Genomic DNA, 20,903 nt, shown 5'->3' with positions numbered 1-20,903 from the left:
AATAATACGTTAAAAGTAGGTGTTGCGAAAGTATTAATAAATCAAAAACTAGAGGCGGTATTACCCCAATTTTTTAATATGTTCTGCATGTTGCTATACATCAACGTGTGTTAAAATTTTGTTAATTTTTATTAACGATTTTTGTATTTTATCGCGGGTCAACTTTGACGGCCCACCCAATCAAAAGTACTTTGAATATTTAATATATTTTTTGATACGTAATTGAAGTGTCGCTTCTTCTTTCCAACGACACCAAGATTGCTGCTCCAGGTGTACCATAACCCGGGATATTTAATAATATATGATATATTTACTAATATATGATTTTTATGGGGAAATACCGTTACGGTCTAATGATTTTCTTTTTTCTTTTTTTAGTCTCTCGTTTTTTCTATAGGCAAGGGGGGGAGGATTCCTCACTAGCACCATTTTCTGTTTAAAGCATTAGACATATGATAATGAATATGATACTAATTTAGTCTATTACTAATATATTACTTCAGTTCCTTTTTATAAACATTAGATATATGATAACATCTGTGCAGTGAAACAGGCCATGGCCGAGTTTCAAACCAGTTACTATAAGTTTGATTCACCTTCGGATGAAGAAATACCAAACAATGAAGAAGCCTACCTCATGCACGCAGCGGACAGAAACAAAGGTACTGGACAAACATACCAGTGATCCCAACAATAGTCTGTTGTAATCCTTTATTACATTTGTTTAAAAGGAACTGAAGTCAATTTTGTACTAGTGAAATAAATAAGGTGGTTAGGGACCAGATTTAAAAAGTTGGCCCAAGCTTTAGGGGTGACTTGGGAGAAGGATTCTTCCCTATCCTTTTTATAGCTGGTGTACAAATGGTAAAGATAGTTCTAACCTTACAGGTTTTACCATTTCAAACCACATTGTTTTTTGAGAGCTACTTTGCTCAGTACTCTGTAAACACTCTTTAAAAAAAAGAGTGAAGTAATGTTTTTCTGTAAAGTAATGTTATACTTAAGCTTTTTAAACATATTTTTTTATTATTTATACCTCGGTGATGTAACACCTGCTATGATTCATTCGTTCACACATTATATTTTGGCTTCTTTGTAGCACAATGGCACCATATCGAAGACCTTGATGGTTTCTTTGTTCGTGTTTACCAATATCATCAAAACCACGGCTTCGGATGCATTTTGCTTCAGCAGATATTTGAGCTAGTGTAAGTATGGTTTAAGATATTATTATTTAACCTATTTACATTGTTTACAAAGATTTCAAATACTGTAATTTAAAACTTTTAATTTTTATAGATGTGGTAGCCTGTATAAAATCAATATTTTTTTAGACAATTCATATTTGTTGTTGTGTTCGCTACTTTCCTCCTTGTATGCGTTGATTATGATATTTTATTCGCCAACAAACTTCCTCCTGGGTTTGATGTTCGGAATCTCACAGATAAAGTTACCTTAGATGATGCTGTGATTTCATCCGCTAAATGCACTGAAAGGTATTAGTTTTAATTATTTAATGTACTTGTGTTACTATGTGGAGCCGTGATTCATTTACTTCCAGTACTTCCCACAGTATAATGACGGTTTATTTCTTTTTATAAAACTCTCTAAAACATGACTTTTTAGGACTTTCAAAGATTTTGGTTATTTATTGTTTCTATTATTTTGGTCATAACAACTTACTAAACTTATGAAATTTCGCCTTTACGCCACTTAGTATGTGGTTAAGAAGTGACATATCAAAGGTTTTTTAATATTTTTCTTTTATAATGCTGGTTATTTTAATAATTATCATCCATCAAAAGAAAGCCCTTTTCACATTGGGCATGTTTGTAATTAATAAGTAATACATTATATTTTATTTTCTTTGTTCCTTTCTTAAATAATCAATAGTATAACATTTATTATGATGTCATCAAAAAAATAAAAATATGAATTATTTCATACTGTTTAAACTTCCTAAAGAAAGTTTTGGTCTAGCTGATTTGCTTTGCTTGCAAAATCCAATTAGTGAGACCTAATCGTTGAATAAATTTGAAAAAAATCTTGCAGTCAAAGGATTAATCAATAGAAGTATTGTTTATCTTTATTGCAACATTTTTAGTGGCTGTAAAATAGAGTGGAATCTTTGTCACAAAGGTTTTGTAAATTGTTTGATTCAGACAGTTTATTTTCTTTTATCAGGGTTGGACAAAATGGAGTTCTTGTTCTATTTATTCTCATTGCTGCTGTGTTTTGGACTCTAAGAGCTGTGAAAGTGTTCTACAATTTCTTTCGACTGCTCGAAATACGGAAATTTTACAATATTGCATTGCGTATTAAACAGGTTAAGAATGTAAATGTATTAATTTTTTTCTAACCTTTTTAGCAAATGTTTATCATATGCTTTATTTTAATGTTTAGTCAAATACAGCTTTTTGGTAAAGCAAAACTTGTTGATAGCTTCTACTAAATGCTACAACTATGTGTATATTGGTGAGGTTATACTACATTTATGTGCTAACACATTACACCTACTTTAAACAAAAGACTTTCAATATTATATTTTAACCAAGCAATAACAATCATGATATCATAGAATGATCTGGACAATAACACTTGGCATGAAGTGCAACAGAGGTTAATGCTTGTTCAGGAAGAACAACAAATGTGCATTCACAAGCAGCAACTAACTGAACTTGATGTATACAACAGGTATGTGTGTATATAATATTTGAAATATTCCCACCTTATCTTGTTTTAGGGCAGGTTTTATTTTACAAACTTTTGTTACAACATTTAATTAATTAATATTTGGTTCATGCGAAACTGTTGACTATACTACATGTATAAAAGATATATATTTGAGTATTTAAGTTTGTTTCATGATTGTCTGATAACAGATTCCACATAGACTGTTAGTGGTGTGCCACCCAAGTGGTGACTGATATCTGCTTTACAATGTGTGCGCATATGTGTCAAGTTTTTCAAAAACTCATTTTTCGGGGGGTGGCACATACAGTTTTGTACCACACTGGATAAACTTTAAACAATCGACATTAATTTTTTTGCTTGTGTCCAAATATGCAGGATTCTACGTTTCAAAAACTACATGATAGCAATGGTCAACAAAGGTTTGTTCCCACCAAAGTTTCGCGTCCCAATCCTTGGCGATGTCGTGTTTTTCACCCAAAGCATGAAATACAACATGGAACTTATTTTCTTTTGGGGTCCCAGGGCAATTTTTGCAAACAGCTACCATATGAAGGTAAAGTATCAAACAATGCATGTCAGCATGTGTCATTTATTTATTTTTGCATGACTGAAAAACTTAGTGTTAGAAACATTATGCTTATGATGTGAACTATCTACTTGCATCAGCACAATGTTATTGACCTGCTATAGAGGGGCATATCCAGGAATTTAAAAAATGGGGGTCCGCAAGTTTTTTTTTAGAAAATGGACGCGTATAAAACATAACGTTTTCGATAAAAACATACCTGGACTGATATAAATATAATAACGCACATAATAGGAAACGCGTAAGATTTGTTTTAAACCACAATAATATGACCGCTTTACTATTTTTTAAGAGTGAAGTTCTTATTTTACAACAACAAAAAATTCTTAAATTATTAAAAAAAAATGTTATTAAATTATTAAAAAATATAATATTCAAAGGGGGAGGGGTCGTGACCCCCTGTGACCCCCCTTGTATATGGCCCTGCTGCTATACAATATACATCATCTACTGACTGTATTAGAACTCACACTGCTATAATCTACCACAGGACGAATACAAAAGTAAATCCCGTCGAGATCAACTTGCTGCTAAACTCTCTTCTGACCTCTTGTGGCTTGGTCTTATAAATCTTCTCCTTTCTCCAATTATCCTTATGTGGCAGATCCTCTATTCCTTCTTTAGCTATGCTGAGGTTCTTAAGCGTGAACCAGGGAGCTTTGGTGCAAGACGTTGGTCAATGTATTCACGTCTATACCTGCGGTACGTGGAAAATTTAAACAAAACAACAATATTCTGTTTGCTATGGAAATAAACATTGTCTGGGCAATTTTTTTTTCTGAATAGCAAGGCTAAAAACAAGCGTGATCATTCAATCTGTGTCTTACGTAAAATATTCGCACAGTCAGAACTGATGACTAAGTTTTCCTGTGGTAAAAAAAGCCCGCTTGACTATCTTACACTCTATTATTGCAAAACAATTTACATATTTCAAATAAATACAGTTTTTAAAAGGTGCCAATAAAGTTTTTATTAAAGGTTCCAACTTAGTTAGTCAACGTATTAATTAAAGATAATTAAATCCAAGTGCGTCATATTGGTTATAGTTTAGTCATATAATCCTTTAACTTTCGTGTGATTCAGACACTTTAATGAACTTCCGCACGAGTTCCAAGCAAGACTTAACCGAGGTCACAAGCCAGCGTCCACCTACATGGCAACGTTTACTTCCCCTGTACTAACAGTGCTCGCAAAGTAAGTGTTACGTAACAATTGGAATTCGCACCTGTACGTCTACAAACAAAACGCTTCAGGCAAAGTTGGCGAAATTTTGCAGCTTTAATTCATAAGATTAATGACGCAAGTATGGCAATTGCAACATTTTTTCTTAGAAAGGAGGACACTCTATTTGCAACTGCGGGCGTAAATGCTTTATTTGTTGCAGCAAAGATAGTTTTATTCCAACAAATTATTGAAGTTTTCCAGTTTAAAGCTTTATACGAACTTAAACATAACACGCAACATGTGTATATATACATTTTTTATATTACCTCTTTAAAGCATCCTAACGCCACCTTTGTCACGTGCAGGAACGTTGCCTTCTTCGTCGGTTCTCTCCTCGCCGTTCTTCTCGTGCTCACAGTGTGGGACGAGGACGTGCTAAAGGTGGAACACGTCCTCACTGCTCTTACTATCTTTTCCATCATTATAACCATCTGCAAATCTTTCATCCCAGACGAGGTTAGATACTGCTATTAATTAAAAACGAGTGTGGACTTCATACTCACAAACCCGTTGACCTGCCAGATAATGTTATCACGTTTAATCACCATATTAACCAATAACCATATAATGTCAACTTCGTGATGATCAGATTCAAAACATTCTAAAGTTTAAACGTAGGAGTTCTTCGGATTGCCGATAAGATCACATTTGCTAATTTTACTGCCAAGCATAGCAATCAGTCTGTCATTTGTTTATTACTGCGCACTGTCTGTATATTTTCTACATAAACTTTTAATTCGTATATGCCGAATCAACCAATGTATCCGCAGCACGCAGTAAGCTGCCCTGAGCAATTGATGCGTCAAGTTGTGGCGCAGGTTCATTATGCACCAGACTCGTGGAGAGGTCAGGCACATACTTGCAATGTGCGCGACCAGTTTGCCCAGCTGTTTCAATTTAAAGCGGTAAGTTTAGTGCCAAATATTCGTTTATGTTCCGTGAAAAGTCAATCAAAAGACCGTATTTTCAGCTAAAATGCGTGCGTGGTTTCCTTGACCGCCATACAGATAATTAAGCCAGTTTTATGTGTTTTAGCAAAGTCATGACCTTATGCTATGGATAACGTAAGTTACATACCCATTTTCTATAGTATCTTATGTCACCGAAACTATTCGTGTTAATTGGCGCAGCAAGCTATAAGGTTGGTTGGGCAACATTGTGATCCAGAGCTGTTATTATTTACTGTTAGCCGCTTAGCGAGCACGACCCGTTTGTGTCTCCCGATAATGTTCATCATTGTTCTAACAACGACCGCCACCTCCCGCTATATTATTTCAAAGCAAAATATAAGTTTCACGTCACCCCTCACCTCAAAGCAACCTCTGCATTACCCCACATCGAACTTTCACCCACATTTCAAAAGTTGTTTACCAAATTCAGCCATTCACGGCATCTTCTCCTTTCTAAATAACTCCCCCGTAAACCACTTTCGTTCCTAAAATAACTGCGTTGCTAATTAAAACTTCAGTTATCTGACAATCAGCCAAGCCAGAAACCATACATTCTCACCTTGACTTATTCTTACCCCTTTTAACTATTTTTATTCGGAATTCCCAGTGTTAGTTTGATTTTATCGCAGTTTATTATTAATTCTACAATGCCAAAAATAATACTGAAAATAAGGCGTGGTTTTGCAGATAAATAAACGCTGCTAATTTTATGAAAGCAAGACACTTAGTTATTCGCGCGTGGTGAGGCAAACGACAGCCGTTATAACCCTGGTGCTACATTTCATACACTTCGTCCCCGTTGAATTCCCAATCAGCACCACATATGTAACTTTGTTGTTGATCTCTTTTACAATAAGTGATCAATAAGTTTAAGCAATTGTGGTTATGTGTGGTGCCCAAGGACTCATACGCCACAATGATAGCAGCATCGGTGAATTGATTGTAAAATCCTGACGTCAGATGCCAAATTTAAAAATTGAAAAGAAATCATCTTCTTCTTCCTCCAGGCGTTTGTAATCGAGGAGTTGCTCTCTCCCATCATCACTCCCCTCCTCCTGATCTTCTGGATGCGAGGAAAGTCACATGAAATCATTGACTTCTTCCGAAACTTTACTGTGGACATCGCTGGAGTCGGAGATGTGTGTTCCTTCGCACAACTCAATGTTAACAAGCATGGCGACCCACAGGTTAGCTGGAACTTTACCTTAAAACGGCATCATGCAATGTATTTTATGAATTATATAGCTATTACGAAGCATATTTGCTTTTTTTAAAACGTGTTTTATTTTAACTTTATGTTAAGTTAAAGTGCGTGTATGTAGCCATGAGAACATTTCTTTGTTTTTTTTACACTAGCGCTCTTAAGATTTGCATGGGTGTCATTTTACAAGTTCCCCATGTTAGAATACCTGCAGCATTCAAATATTCTAATCCGCATTTTACAATGCGGCGCACAGGTTCCGTTCTGCCCAAACTGACAAGTAAGAGGCAAAAACAGCAGAAGATATTTTCTCGATAATGCATAACTATCGGTAATGACCGAAAATAGCTTCTGTCACCAATACCCAAGAAAACTTCGGGACATTTTTGACGCTTGTAAGACCATGAACGAAAAAACGCGCGAGGTTTAATTAGTAAATAAACCGTTCGCTATATTACCCACGCGTTCCAAATATATCTATATAGTTTTTCAGAATTACTGATTTTAACTTAGTTTGCAAAGCGTGTAAAGTAGTTGTTTTTAGTTTATATGAGTAACATTTTAAACCACTGATTAATTAGTAATTGCCGCAAGTTCAAGATAAAATCCGACGTGACCTTTATCAGCCGTTATTTGGCGAGCATACTTCGACCGCGAGCTTAATCGTTTGTTTTGGTTTTTAGGTTTGAATCATCTTATCATATTTTTCCAGTGTCTGGAAGTCGAGGCATGATCACGATTTTTTTTAAATTTAGAAGAAATTCTTGTAAAACGCGCACGACTTAGTTCTTAATTTATATCATAAAACAAGAATTCCTCTATAACAATTCGAAATCCTTATTCTGGTACATTTTGCTTTAAATGTAATTTCATACAATATCCTCTAAATTCTAAACGTTATTCAAGTATCAGGCTATAATATTTATCGTGTTATAATTTAATTCCAAATGATCTTCACTGTGCGCACCATCTCGTTTAACAACTCTCTTACTCCTCCAGTGGCAGACTGACTCCTCCCATGCTCCCTCCTTCAAAGATCAAGCGGATGATGGGAAGACGGAGTTATCTTTGATGCATTTCGCCATCACTAATCCAAAGTGGGTTCCCCCACCAGAGGAAAATCAACTGTTGGAAAGTGTTAGGGTAGGATTTCAATTAAAATTCGCTACGTACATCACTCTTCCTATTACCACTGCCCACTAGAGTTATCTCTAGTAGGCCGTGTATATTACCTATCTTTAAATGGCCTTCGTTTTACCAATCTTGGGTTTAGAGTGGACTACCCATGTGGTTAAGTTAACACTAATACCAAAAATGCGTCTTCTACATTAATGAGTGCCTCTAAAGTATCTTAATTGCCACTTTTGATTAAACTGTAAAATCTTATCCACCCGCTTTCGGTATTATTTACTATCGAAGCGAGTCCATGTCGTGGTTGGTGTTCACGTCAATAGCACCGAACAAAGCTATAAAGTACCATTTTTTTGCCACAATGCTTTTCCTTTGCACGCGATAATTTACTGTCTTTCTTCGGCGTGATTTCCCACCGTTTTTCTAGAAGTGTTTGTCTCATTTGTCAATGTTGTCAGTTTACAACAATCTTACCCAAGTAGAATAATATTTATGCGAGCGGAAATTTTGTTCCCACCTCCAGTGAGGTGAACTCGCGCTACTTCGTCGCTCAAAGGCATATTCTCAACTTTTTCTTTCTATTTTCAATCCCGAATTATTCACCAGGCCAAGATACCCTGATTTCAATTATGATTTCAATTATGAAAATCAGCATTCTTAACCGCTGTGTCATTGTTTCGCTATAGGTTCAATTGTTATTATTACAATGCCTGTATTGATGACGCGACGTCTCTAAAGATACAATGATGTCACATTATGAGTAATTTGCGCGATAATCTTTTAACGACCAACCATGGCCTACTAAAGATATCTTTGGACCAACCACACCGTTCCTAACTTCCAATGACTTTTTAGGCGCATGCGCAGAAAGACGCTGCGGAGATTGGTGACGCCAGAGCGACACAAAATCCACTTTTGACTTCTTTGCAGTCGCTTGGTTCGGTTGACATGCTGGTAAGTATAGTAAATATATAACATGGATGAATGGTGCGACCAAACCGAGCGTTTTGTACCCTTGTACTTCATATCATAAGAAAAATACGGAAATTGCCACTGTTTTAATTACTATATAAGACTCTCGTCTCTCACCAAATGAAGCATACATAGTATCCCCAGGGTTGCTTAAGGTTTAAACTAAATTTATAATCACAATCGCATTAACCACACACATTGTACAGGTTAACATAAAGTCCTGTTACAATGTCAAAATTTTGGTATTCTCGTTATATATATTTTTAATAGATTTGTTTTATTTAGATAGACGAAAGTGAAAGTTTGTATTTAAACTAAAATGTTGTATTTTAGGTTCAATTATTAGGTGTTTAAAGAATGTGCTAAATGAAACCTTTTAAAATGGCTGTAGAAATTGGCTACTTCTAAAAAGTAGCACAATGCACAGTATATATAATCGAAAGTACAAAAATAGGTATGGAAATTAGTCACCATAATGTCATTCAAATCGCCAATGGCACAAAAACTGTTTGGGACCAAGGTCAGTGTTGGATGCAGAAAAGAAAAACGTTTTTTACAGATGTTCTTGATCGTCCACTTTTTTCTACATCCAATACTGACCTTCGCTTTATAAAGTTCTTGTACCATTCACGATTTGAATGACGCTATGGTTGATTTTTTCCATACCTATTTCTGTACTTTTCGCCGAGTCTGAACGTCCGATTTGGTTTTATTGAACCAGGATATACATTGTGCTTTTTCGAGTATCCAAGCGTTTATTTAAACCATTCAACAAACACAATTTCAATCTGATACACAAAAATTAAACATTAATATTCGCCAATTAAAACAAAACAAGCCTGGATATATAGTGAGAACTGACTTAATAACAAAATTTTAAAATTGTTACATGACTTTATGTGCACCCTGTATTACTTACTACCTTCGCGGACTCAACACAATATACCGCACATATAACTCATCTTACCTACCAGCCAACCAGCATTTTATTGAGCGGATATGGAAGTCTTCCAGCGATGCAATCAACGACTGGGCAACAAACACGAAACCCCAACGGTCAAGGTAAGAATAGTTTGATTTTCCCATCATTTCTAGTTGCTTCTCTTTCGCAATTTGCCGGTACCGTGACCACAATCGCCTGCCTCTAGACAAGAGGTGACGGGTTCAATGCTTGTCGCTGCTACCATTGTTTACGTATATGTTCTTGGGGTACAAGATAACTAACGGCAAATGCTGCAACTAAGTCGTTCATTATTGGTTGTCTTTTGTAAAAATAAAAAAATCTATCTCCAGCCAAAAATAATTACTAATAAAGTTACATACGTGGTAACTCTTAAGCGGACACGAGATACCTGTTTGAAATATAACACCCGTGTTATAACGACTGCCGTTGCCTTGGCACGCAAAGATAGAATATCTTATCTTCATTCATTTATTCAATTGCGCATCGTGTTCTTTAAAGTTTTCAATTATAATTTTTACCAAATTACTAACATTTTTGGATTTTTATATATAAATATTTTAGGGCACCATATAAACATGACGTTGAAACTATTTAGAATGTTAGTTCGGCCTAATTACCCAGTCAGTGTGACATCTGCTGGGCAGATGACCAGCTGTAATTTAAAATTATTAATAATCCCAATATTTCTCATGTTTGTTGTGTTGTGTCAACATATTTACCCGGTCAGCCAAGTTTTTACAGTAGTTTTAGTCGACGGTGTTTGCCTTTTTAGGTTGCGTTTACTTCGACAGGGCATTGAACCAAGCTACCTAACATGGCAAGCTCGTCCTCTTGCGTATTTACAATGCTTCGCCCTGTTTTATAAGGAGCTTATAAACTGCATAACACAGATCAAACTGTGGTATCATGAACTACGTAACAACCAAAGCGGATTAGAAAATTTGACCAAACCAGAAAGTTATAAACGTGCAAAGCGCGATGGGTATTTGCGTGCAAGGGTTCATAAGCTTTCACAGTGCACTTTGTTTTCGCATTCCCAGTTATCGTACGAAAATTTACGTAATACCTATTTCGGGGCAGAGCCTCAAACAAATAGCATCAACCACCCCCGACTTCGAGACTGCCATGATCCTGATGATAAGGTGGCAGCTGGTACAATGCGTCGGTGGCGAAATACACCGCGTTCCGTCTCCCCTAATTCTGAATTCTCGATTTAGGCTGCTGTATTATGGGGTTGAACCACTGTGGCGATGACTACGCGTATATGTCTAGAACCGCATGTTTAAAATTCGAAGTAATGTCGCGACGAACTTAATACGTCCATATTTAATCTAAAAATACAATAGGCTAGATTTAATCATTGTTGTAGACTGTAGTGATGACTGTATATGACGAATGATATTATTCGTGTTTCAACGATTTCATCCACATATAACTTGTATTAATTGAAACAATAGTTTCTCCTTTTGTAAAATCATAAAATTTAGTGAGAACGACGCGGCCTCATTCGAACGCCTAAAAAATCTAGGATTTTCATTGAAAATCGGCTTAAAATTTGCTGCGTCTCATGATTTTCTTTTGATTCACCAATACGGTAGTTACTCACAACCGTGGGTACAATTAAACCTTTTTCCTAAATTGATTTCCAAAAAAATGCTCTAATAACTGTTCTTGTTAGCCCGGTATCATCAAAATTCTTAAACTTAAACGTTTGTCGTGTGTTATTAGAAGTACGCCTGAATTCATATGTTCATAATATAATTTTAGGTATCAATTTTCGAAATTTGTTTCTTGATTCGTCTCTGTTCATTCTGTGTCTAGGCGAAATAACGGTACGTGCCATCGTCACTTCGATAACAGCCGCAGACTAAACTGCTTGTCTCAGCAGTTAATCTAACAAATCTAACATCCCACACATAACCACGACCACGGAAGTTTTCTTTGAAGTTTAATTCCGATACTTTCCACTTTAAACCGCCAATATGTTCAGCTTACATAGTTGAAAAGAGGTGTCAATTTGTTCCTGAAAACAATCGCCGCTTAAGTGCTAAGAATTTACTTTGCCACTTAAGTACGTTACACTTTGACGTAATATCCCGTATGTTTTTAATCGTCGCCTCGAAAAATTTTGAACAAACCTACAATTTGTCACATCTCATTCCGTTTCACAATTTCGGGGGACAAATACGTCATTCAACAGCTAAAAATATACCGTGTGTTGTTTTTTGTGATGACGGCGCAAGTTTTTCTCAAAATTAACTCGAAATTGAATAATTCGGCCTACTTTCGAAGTGTGTCTCATTTACCTCATTTTCCCCGTATGTCACACTACAAAAACTTTTATATTTCTGAAGCCACGGGCATGACAATTCACCACCGCAATATACCGGAAACTCCAGTTTCAGTTTGATTTTATTTGTCTATGTCTGCATAAACGCACGCATCGCTCAACCTTTATCGAGGTCAAAATGTATGTTTGTATATTTGTAGTGTTGCAAATATCGATGAAAAATTAGGTTTAGAAAGTTGAACTTTAAGAAAGTTGAGCTTTAGTCAATGCATAATGCACTTAAACTGTTGTGGGACAAAACAAATTGTTCCAAAATTGCAAAAACCCAGCACCAGAAAACCGCACAAAGTAAACATTTGCGCTACGGTGCGGAGATTTTTTCATTTCTGTTTTAGTGTTTCTGCATTGCATGTAAACCGTACCACCCGCTGCCTTCGTTATGAGTTTTCGAATTCCATAACGCGCATGGCGATTTAGATCAAATTGACGATACCCAATCGCATTATTATGGTTGTGTTGACTAACTACATTCCGTTACGATGCGGTGTTTCGATTTTGCCTTCCGACTTTTTTTTTGCAACAGATTCTCCCATGACATATAATCATCTTCTTTGTTCGGTTCCTTTACGGTGACCTATGTTTGAAACGTCGTGCAGATGTCTTAACACCATCGCACAATGAAAAACAAGCAAAAATCCCCGTCACCCACCGCGTATGGGATTTATTAGCGCACAGACACCAAGAGCCGTGCACGGATTTTCACCGATCCACCACAGCTTTATTGATAAACTCACATATCGCTATTGTTTCAAGACGTTAATTGGAGATTAGCCTGTTTATGGTGAAAAATACGTGATCTGCTAAGTCTGAATGGCGCACACGATAACATCTGTTTTCGATCCTATTAACCTATCCACGGTGCAACACTGTTTTAGTTTTGGGCCGCGCAATGAGGTTGGAAAGCACCTTCCAATAACGCAGTTCTTCACAGTATACAGAATTTCAACTGTTTTGCGTTGCGTTTATTCAGAAACAGCTATAAAGAATCAACAGCGTCATCCAACGGAAGTATATCGCGGCCTGAGTTCAAGTGAGGGTCCGGTTGGTGGCGCTACAGACGGTTTATTCTCGAGTGTAATATCTGGACAGCGCGGTAAGTGCAATACATAAAACATTATGGGACGCATGCTTTTAAGGTAACCATTAAAACCAAAGTATACGATTTATAAGCCTAATTAATCTGTTAAATTTCTCGTGATTTTATCAGTCCTTATTAGTGAATAATGTTTATGTTTAAACGTGTTTGTGTACAATGTTAGCCGCTCGTGTTTTTCCAAGTTTACTTAAATGAAAAATAAACACATGATTTCCGCACAGATGGTTTCCCAGCAAATGTTTCGCTTGACCGATCTTTACAGTCGACTGGTTTCGGGCAAATGAACGCAGCTGAGAAAGTAAGAGAGATGGCTTCGCTGGAGATGAGTATGGGTGCCCTATACATGCATGAGGTACGATATTCCTCGATTTAAACTTATGGCATTGTAGTTGCTTTACACAGAACACCTTACATCGTATTTTCCTTAACCTCAGCTTCACCACCAGCGGTTGAACCTACGTCATGAGCGAATGATGTGGGAGACCATACCTGATGACGTCAGCAGTTGTCAGGGCGATCCGAGTCAATCAAATGTCGCGTCACAACGTTTTAACCCATCGCAGCGACTTGACAGCGGGTATAAGGCCACCGGACTAGCGAAAGAGGATATTTTTGGAAAACACTCTGCTGACGTCAAAACGATTCCGAATTTTTCATCTAAGCGCCAGGTGTCGCCAACCGACCAACCTTTTATTTCTATGGACGTACGACAACCTCTACAGGTGCCAGATGACAATACATCGGACAGCGATGCAGCCCCACAGGAATTTCATCTTACTGACAACCATTCTGACGTAAGTACACTGTTGTTACGACAGACACACATTAACTTTAAACCATATATAATTTAGGATGAAGAGATTCCCCTCACTTTAAGAACAGAACCATCTACTTCAAAATACCAACCACCGCAGGTAGTATATGTATCATGCAATGGTTTTATTTCCTTTTTAATTGAACTTGTTTAAATTCAGTAAAGCAAATATTTTCGCTTTTCAGGTATAGCATACAATGTGAGAATCATTTATATATCGCTGCAACAGTTGACGGCTCTTTCTTATCGCACTGTGCATTGATATAGACAATTCTCCCGACTCCTTATGCTCGGAGAGTGACCAGATATATCTCAACATACAAGACTCTATCTACATACAGCCCTACATACAAACTTAAACATTTAAAACGAAATAACTGTAAAATATGTAGGAAAGTGGGGGAAGATGGGACACTTTTTTCTCCTATTTTTTCGTCCCATTTGGTAGTAAACAAAGAAAATTCAAAGAATTATAAAACCGTATTCTCACGACTCCATCATACCATTGTTAATTGTTTAAAACAGGATCAGGATATTTGGATATTATGTGCTAAAGGTGTCCCATCTTTCCCCACTCTACTGTATTACTCCTAAATTGAAAATTCTTGTTAAGTATTATAAGCCAGGCAGTCGTATACCGAAAACCAAAAGACGACTTTTGTTCCGACTGTTTAGCATGCTTAATTTTTAAATTATATCAGTGTTATGTGTGATCCTGCTTTTTAGTAATATTCTTGTGAAAAGCATATTTTGTGTATTTGTTAGTGCACGCTTATTTACGCGGATTGTTGAAATAAATTTTTAAAAATCGAATTTTTATAAGGTTAATATGTAATATTTATCACCGATGTGTCTTTACACCCCTGAACCATAGATATCTAAACATATGTTCAGATATCTATGCCTGAACTGTCATGGGTGCAACGATAAATCTGGGGGGAAATTAAACAATAATATACTGACATAATAACAAGATAACGTATGGAAAATATAAACGAAATTCAGTCACATGCATTTGAGGATTAATTATGACAATTGGATCGTGCGAAATAGAATGTAGAAATATCCATTTTGTGACAAAGTATAAACTTTATTGTAACTTATTATCATTTTTGTTACCACAAAGTTTAACACCTGAAGATACACTATATAGTGCTAATTAAAGTTCTAAAAATTGAAATAATACAAAGTATGTTTAAATTTAAAAGCGTACAATTTTATTTTGTCTTATATTCCTAAAACAAAAATCGTTTATTATTGAAAATTAACAAGTATTTTAAACTGTCCCTTCTTACCCCGGCCTGTTTTCAAATCACTTAGAACCTGGTGTGCTAAATTATTTTTAGTGTATTTTAATAAACTTTTTGAATTGTTGTTAATTAATAAAAGTATGATAGTACAAATGTATGGTATACCATCTCACCCCGCACCACTATTTTCAACTCCTTTAGTTTGTTTCAATTGTGATTTTGAGATTAATTTTTTTACGACATGTACCGCAGCGTGCGCACTAAAATTTACATTTTATGTATTATATACAGTTGCTTGCAACGAAAAATAAGTTAACAACAAAACAAACGAGTTTTATAAATAACAAAAATATACGATGTCGTGATACGAACCGCTGGTCGTTTTATAAACAAGTGTACGTTTATTAAGTTTATGATAAATCCGTTATATGAATGTTCCTATTGGGCGGTAGCATTCGTAGGAATCCCATTCTAATGAACTAGTAGAAGATGCCATTCTTGCGGGATCTATAAATTGTTTTGTGATTAATTTTAAACATTTTTGCAAGTAGCAACTCAAATGCTACTGTTAACCAGAAAGGTATTATGTAGAGGGCCGGTGGAGATGGGACACCTTTTCATTTTATTTTCTCGTCCAATTTTGTAGTAAACAAGAACATTCAAATAATTATATTCTTCACGACTACCATAGACCGTTGTTGGTTGTAAAAAAGTACGAGTACGATATTTGAATACAATGTACTAAAGGTGTCCCATCTTCCTCCACCTCACTTTATATTAAAATATTACATCAAGTCCTTTGCCTGCTTGGTTATAATAACAATTTAACTATTTCTAAGTATGAGCAACATATAAAGAGGTGATATATAATCGGCGTTTTGTTTATGGTGAACGAAAAGCATTAAACTTAATTAAGTGATGCATCTTACCCTCAACGAAATCGGAGTAAGAAACTTCTATTGTCTCTTCACTCGTAACGTCTGAGACCAAATCTCCAGTTGTACTGGATCCAATATCACTATCTGGTACCAGAAGTTCATCCTCGATAAAATATTGCCCAACTTCACGAACGTCAAGTTTACCAATGACGTCACGTAGGAGGTCATCAACAAACTGAGAGACCACAGATGCGTCGTCGTCGCTTGATTCGCACGAGATTGTGTCTTTATAATGGTAAACATTATTTAACTCCAATCAAACAGCTTTGACTTAAAAAATACCCAATTTTCACAGACACTCAATATGTAAAAAAACATAGTACACAGTGGGTTTTACCAACGAATATAGGTATCAGTTGTATATCTATTTACTTAGGGTTTGACAATACCGATATCGATTTAAAACGTACAATAAAGAAATTTAGATTACAAACCTGAGCTTTCTTCTAATGAAAGATTTGATTCTGAAATTATTGGGCCGAAAGTTTCAAGGCTCCGGCTGATGCAATTGGTTACTAGAAAATACGAGAGGGCAGAACGCATTACTTTCTGGACGATTTTTACTGACAAGTCTTCAATTAAGGGTTCCTCCGTTCGTTTATCTTTGTGTGGTGTTTTTCTGTACGTTCGATTGCCGGGTTTGATTTGATTGGTGCGATCGGGTGACACTTTTGGATCGAAACTGACCGCCTTGTCATTTAGGAGGTTTGTAGATTCCGCAGTGAAATGTACATCGGCCAGGTGAGCAGTCGGACTCGGTGCCTTCGTAACTAAACACAAAAAAAGAGAGCCTGGCTCTAATGAAAAGTTTCGATCGTTCAAATCGGATTTTAACGGTTCAAACCCGAACTGATGCCATTACCCTTTAAATTAAAATAATCTAAAACTACTACATGCCGGAATAATCTGGTACTACGAAAACGAAACAAACAAAAATTAGAGAAGAATACAACTATTATTTAGGATTTTTGTTTGCTACGTTTTCGTAGCACCAGATCCTTACTTGCGGCATTTATTATAAACTACTACAGATCAATTATCATTAGAAAGTCAGTACTGTACAATGTTTACTTTGTGTTATCTTTACAGTTACCCGTAAATTATAGAAATAGGACATTTGGTTAAAATGTTTTGTGGCACCATAACTTCAACACGCTTTACGAGGCTTACGTTGAACCAGACTAAAAGTCATCTAAACCGCTTACTTATTCTGGCTGTGCCAGTTCTTGCAGTTGGACAATCTAGTTCGGTATTCGCCAAGAGCAACTGACTGTCCTGTTGTTTTCATTCATGCAATTAAAACATAGTTTTGTTGTATTTTTCAGTCTAGCTTCTGAATGAAAAATTATACCCGAAAATTAGATGTTTCTTCGTAATCAGAGTTTTCATTTGAAAAGTCTATCGATTCTGTGTCATTACAACTGTGTATGCTGTCGGTCTCCTGGTACATAGCATATACATTAAAATAAATCTAATTTACGTTTAAATGCGTAAAACTGTAATTTACTACAAATAATACTAACTGGCATAGAGTTTTTCTTTGATTTTGATCCCCGGCCACAACAAGAGAAACATGCAAATTTTCTTTTCTTGAATGGCATTTTAAACGTCCTTTTCAGTAAGCAAGTTTAACAGTAAGCAGTAAACAGAGAAATATTAATTTAAACTTTTATTCTATTATGACCAAACAGTTATTGTTGTTTCTAATAAAAGTCAACAATTCCTCTGGTATAAATAAAGCAAAAGAATTATTTCTACAAAGTTTTCATGGTATAGTGTGAGATTTTAAACAGAATATGAATAAAAAGAAAGGGAGTCAAAAGAATGCTCGACTAGAAAAATACACAGGAAACTTTCCATTGGTTGAATCATTTTCAACCGCTTCAGAAAGCTCATTTGCGGGGATCGGACCAAGAAAGAACTCATTTGAAAAAGTTAACTCTTGGTTGTGTGGAGGAAATAATCCAAAGTAAGACCCTTTTTGCATGTAAACAAAACTGTTTATAAACAAATTGACTTTATCAGAAAATGTGAAACTGTTTGCGCAAAAGACGGGAATATTTTTGATAGTTTTCTTGAATACGATTACCCTCCAATCCCCAACAAACTACAGGTATAAACAAAGTGAAAAACATAAAGTACGGTACCTTCGAAAATATAAAGTACACAGCATTTCTTCAGACTCTACTTACTTACGGGGAATACTCTTTGTTCAAGAAATGGACTGTACTTGTAGAAGGAGATTTTGTCCCGCTTTCAACACCTGCGGAAATGGGCCAACTATCACGGAGGTGGGCACAACGACGTCACTTTAAGGTTTTTAAATTCTTTACTTTCTTTTTTTTTACATGTTGCCATATTGATATAGTTGCAGTTAAGTCTGGCATAAACAACGGTGAAATAAACAAGTTAAAATGTTACCAATAAAGGCTTGTAAATAAAATAAAACAAAAGCAATAATATACCAATTTAAGACACGTAAATATATTAAAACAAGGTAACAACTAACAATATGAATAAATGTACCAATTTAAGTTTAAAACTTTTTAACGTCATATAGGAAGATCAGAATAGGAGAAATTCGATCTTTGGCAGTCACCAAAAACTGGCTTATTATATGCAATATGAGAAGATTGTATCAAGCAGAAAGAGATGGAGTTGTACCAGCAGGAGTATCACTTGATATTCGACGCTTAGTACCACTGAAGTATCTTCGACTTTTTATACCAAGGCCTGCTCAAAAAGTAATAGGTAAATACTTTTCTAACATAACATTGTTTTGAGTTATTTTAAACATTTTTGCCGAGGTCTAAAATAAGAATCTGCCCGGGCGCGTGTGAGGCGAACGTGATAACCACTACACTACGGAAACTGTAGGTAGATTACAACAGGCCTCACTTGGCTGAAAAACTGTTGAGAACAGTATGAATGTAACTTACTTTATCCTCGCGTGGCCGGAAACCGACAGTCGTTATCACACGGGTTTAACACCTCGTGCCAGCTTACGACTTACCATGTATGTTACTTTGTGGGTGTTTATTTTTTTGGATTTTTTTTATTTTTTTATGTATAGCTGATAATTTGGGCAACCCATTAGTTTCTGCCCGGGAACGAACCGAGGGCCTTTCGCGTGTGAGGCGAACGTGATAACCACTACACTACGGAAACTGTGCAAACAGTAAGCAGCACTTGGCTTATGAAACTAACGTATGGAATTAATGTTAATATAAAAATAATGTTTCCGCCCGGCCTCGAACCGAGGGCCTTTCGCGTGTGAGGCGAACGTGATAACCACTACACTACAGAGACTGTTGCAAACAAGAAAGCAGCACTTGGCTTATGAAACTAACGTATAAAATTAATGTTAATATAAAAAAATGTTTCCGCACGGGCTCGAACCGGGGAACTTTCGGGTGATAGGCGAACGTGATAACCACTACACTACGGAAACTGTTAAGAACAGTAAGCATTACTAGACTGATAAAACTAACATATGAAATTAATGTTAATGTCAAAAATGTTACCGCCCGGGATCAAATCGGGGACCTTCGAACATGATAACCACTACACCACGGAAATCGATGATATATTTACAATCAATTGGCTAATAATTTAAACGTTATGGAAACGCATTTTAATACTAAAAATGTTTCTGCCCGGGCACGAACCGGGGACATTTAGCTTGTTAGGCGAACGTTATAACCACTACACTACGGAAACCGTTGAAAACAGTAAGCATCATTCGGCTTATGAAACTAACGTATAAAATGAATGTTGATATATAAAAAATGTTTCCGCGAGGGCGCGAAGCGAGGACATTTAGCGTGTAAGGCGAATGTGATAAGCATTACTAGACTGATAAAACTAACATATGAAATTAATGTTAATGTCAAAAAGGTTTCCGCCCGGGCTCGAACCGCGGACCTTTCGCGTGTGAGGCGAACGTGATAACCACTACACTACGGAAACCGTTAAGAACAATAAGCATTACTAGACTGATAAAACTAACATATAAAATTAATGTTAATGTCAAAAATGTTTCCGTCCGGGCTCGAACCGGGGACCTTTCGCGTGTAAAGCAAACGTGTTAACCACTACACTACGGAAACTGTTGCAACAGAAATCAGCACTTGGCTTATGAAACAAAAGTATAAAATTAATGTTAATATAAAAAACTGTTTCCGCCCGGGCTCGAACCGGGGACCTTTCGCGTGTGAGGCGAACGAGATAACCACTACACTACGGAAACTGTTGCAAACAGAATTCAGCACTTGGCTTATGAAACAAAAGTATAAAATTAATGTTAATATAAAAAACTGTTTCCGCCCGGGCTCGAACCGGGGACCTTTCGCGTGTGAGGCGAACGTGATAACCACTACACTACGGAAACCGTTAAGAACAGTAAGCATTACTAGACTGATAAAACTAACGTATGAAATTAATGTTAATGTCAAAAATGTTTCCGGCCGGGCTCGAACCGGGGACCTTTCGCGTGTGAGGCGAACGTGATAACCACTACACTACGGAAACTGTTGCAAACAGAAATCAGCAATTGGCTTATGAAACAAAAGTATAAAATTAATGTTAATATAAAAAACTGTTTCCGCCCGGGCTCGAACCGGGGACCTTTCGCGTGTTAAGCGAACGTGATAACCAATACACTACGGAAACCGTTAAGAAAAGTAAGCATTACTAGACTGATAAAACTAACATATGAAATTAATGTTAATGTC

The 20,903-nt window shown here is 36.3% G+C and overlaps 2 protein-coding genes and 9 non-coding genes across 12 annotated transcripts; 1 reads left to right on the top strand and 10 right to left on the bottom strand.

The window, feature by feature from the left end:
* Positions 1-478: 478 nt before the first annotated feature.
* On the top strand, positions 479-14,795 carry LOC149738248 (autophagy-related protein 9A-like). Of its 2 annotated transcripts, XM_089875008.1 has the most exons (19): positions 479-662; positions 1,100-1,208; positions 1,335-1,496; positions 2,185-2,326; positions 2,579-2,694; positions 3,070-3,247; positions 3,771-3,982; positions 4,364-4,474; positions 4,810-4,960; positions 5,275-5,409; positions 6,462-6,641; positions 7,655-7,798; positions 8,642-8,740; positions 9,733-9,820; positions 13,043-13,165; positions 13,390-13,520; positions 13,603-13,962; positions 14,020-14,082; positions 14,168-14,795. In XM_089875008.1, the coding sequence occupies exons 1-19, from the start codon at positions 557-559 to the stop codon at positions 14,171-14,173; spliced, it is 2,616 nt and encodes an 871-aa protein (XP_089731134.1). In that variant the 5' UTR covers positions 479-556; the 3' UTR covers positions 14,174-14,795. The 2 variants fall into 2 exon arrangements, with proteins under 2 accessions (XP_089731134.1, XP_089731133.1); XM_089875007.1 differs by lacking the exon at positions 14,168-14,795 and having other exon boundaries at positions 14,020-14,136.
* A 422-nt stretch (positions 14,796-15,217) lies between these two features.
* Positions 15,218-17,829, bottom strand: LOC149738247 (uncharacterized). Its single transcript, XM_089875015.1, has 6 exons — positions 17,694-17,829; positions 17,522-17,611; positions 17,376-17,445; positions 16,605-16,940; positions 16,162-16,395; positions 15,218-15,739 (listed from the first exon to the last, which is right to left on the bottom strand). The coding sequence occupies exons 1-6, from the start codon at positions 17,769-17,771 to the stop codon at positions 15,657-15,659; spliced, it is 891 nt and encodes a 296-aa protein (XP_089731141.1). The 5' UTR covers positions 17,772-17,829; the 3' UTR covers positions 15,218-15,656.
* Positions 17,830-19,265: 1,436 nt separating this feature from the next.
* Positions 19,266-19,338, bottom strand: Trnav-cac (transfer RNA valine (anticodon CAC)). Its single transcript has one exon. It is a non-coding gene; the product is annotated as a tRNA-Val (tRNA).
* Positions 19,339-19,406: 68 nt separating this feature from the next.
* On the bottom strand, positions 19,407-19,479 carry Trnav-cac (transfer RNA valine (anticodon CAC)). Its single transcript has one exon. It is a non-coding gene; the product is annotated as a tRNA-Val (tRNA).
* A 69-nt stretch (positions 19,480-19,548) lies between these two features.
* Trnad-auc (transfer RNA aspartic acid (anticodon AUC)) lies at positions 19,549-19,621 on the bottom strand. Its single transcript has one exon. It is a non-coding gene; the product is annotated as a tRNA-Asp (tRNA).
* Positions 19,622-20,066: 445 nt separating this feature from the next.
* On the bottom strand, positions 20,067-20,139 carry Trnav-cac (transfer RNA valine (anticodon CAC)). The gene has a single exon. It is a non-coding gene; the product is annotated as a tRNA-Val (tRNA).
* A 67-nt stretch (positions 20,140-20,206) lies between these two features.
* Trnav-uac (transfer RNA valine (anticodon UAC)) lies at positions 20,207-20,279 on the bottom strand. The gene has a single exon. It is a non-coding gene; the product is annotated as a tRNA-Val (tRNA).
* A 67-nt stretch (positions 20,280-20,346) lies between these two features.
* Positions 20,347-20,419, bottom strand: Trnav-cac (transfer RNA valine (anticodon CAC)). The gene has a single exon. It is a non-coding gene; the product is annotated as a tRNA-Val (tRNA).
* A 68-nt stretch (positions 20,420-20,487) lies between these two features.
* Positions 20,488-20,560, bottom strand: Trnav-cac (transfer RNA valine (anticodon CAC)). Its single transcript has one exon. It is a non-coding gene; the product is annotated as a tRNA-Val (tRNA).
* Positions 20,561-20,627: 67 nt separating this feature from the next.
* On the bottom strand, positions 20,628-20,700 carry Trnav-cac (transfer RNA valine (anticodon CAC)). The gene has a single exon. It is a non-coding gene; the product is annotated as a tRNA-Val (tRNA).
* Positions 20,701-20,768: 68 nt separating this feature from the next.
* Positions 20,769-20,841, bottom strand: Trnav-aac (transfer RNA valine (anticodon AAC)). Its single transcript has one exon. It is a non-coding gene; the product is annotated as a tRNA-Val (tRNA).
* Positions 20,842-20,903: the final 62 nt, after the last annotated feature.

Source organism: Ciona robusta, chromosome 3 (genome assembly GCF_009617815.1).
Source record: "Ciona robusta chromosome 3, ASM961781v2".
Lineage (NCBI taxonomy): Eukaryota > Metazoa > Chordata > Ascidiacea > Phlebobranchia > Cionidae > Ciona > Ciona robusta.
The sequence above is the reverse complement of the archived record's forward strand: the minus strand, read 5'-3'. Positions and strand labels throughout refer to the sequence as shown.

What these genes read in the sequence shown, in the direction of transcription:
- LOC149738248 (XM_089875007.1), top strand. Translation starts at nt 557, where the DNA reads ATGGCCGAGTTTCAAACCAGTTACTATAAGTTTGATTCACCTTCGGAT. An exon ending in TCCGCTAAATGCACTGAAAG is followed by an intron (nt 1,497 to 2,184) that starts GTATTAGTTTTA and finishes TTCTTTTATCAG; the next exon opens with GGTTGGACAAAATGGAGTTC. An exon ending in TGTAATATCTGGACAGCGCG is followed by an intron (nt 13,166 to 13,389) that starts GTAAGTGCAATA and finishes ATTTCCGCACAG; the next exon opens with ATGGTTTCCCAGCAAATGTT.
- LOC149738247 (XM_089875015.1), bottom strand. Translation starts at nt 17,771, where the DNA reads ATGCCATTCAAGAAAAGAAAATTTGCATGTTTCTCTTGTTGTGGCCGG. An exon ending in AAGAAACATCTAATTTTCGG is followed by an intron (nt 17,446 to 17,521) that starts GTATAATTTTTC and finishes TGAAAACAACAG; the next exon opens with GACAGTCAGTTGCTCTTGGC. An exon ending in TTCATTAGAAGAAAGCTCAG is followed by an intron (nt 16,396 to 16,604) that starts GTTTGTAATCTA and finishes ACCATTATAAAG; the next exon opens with ACACAATCTCGTGCGAATCA.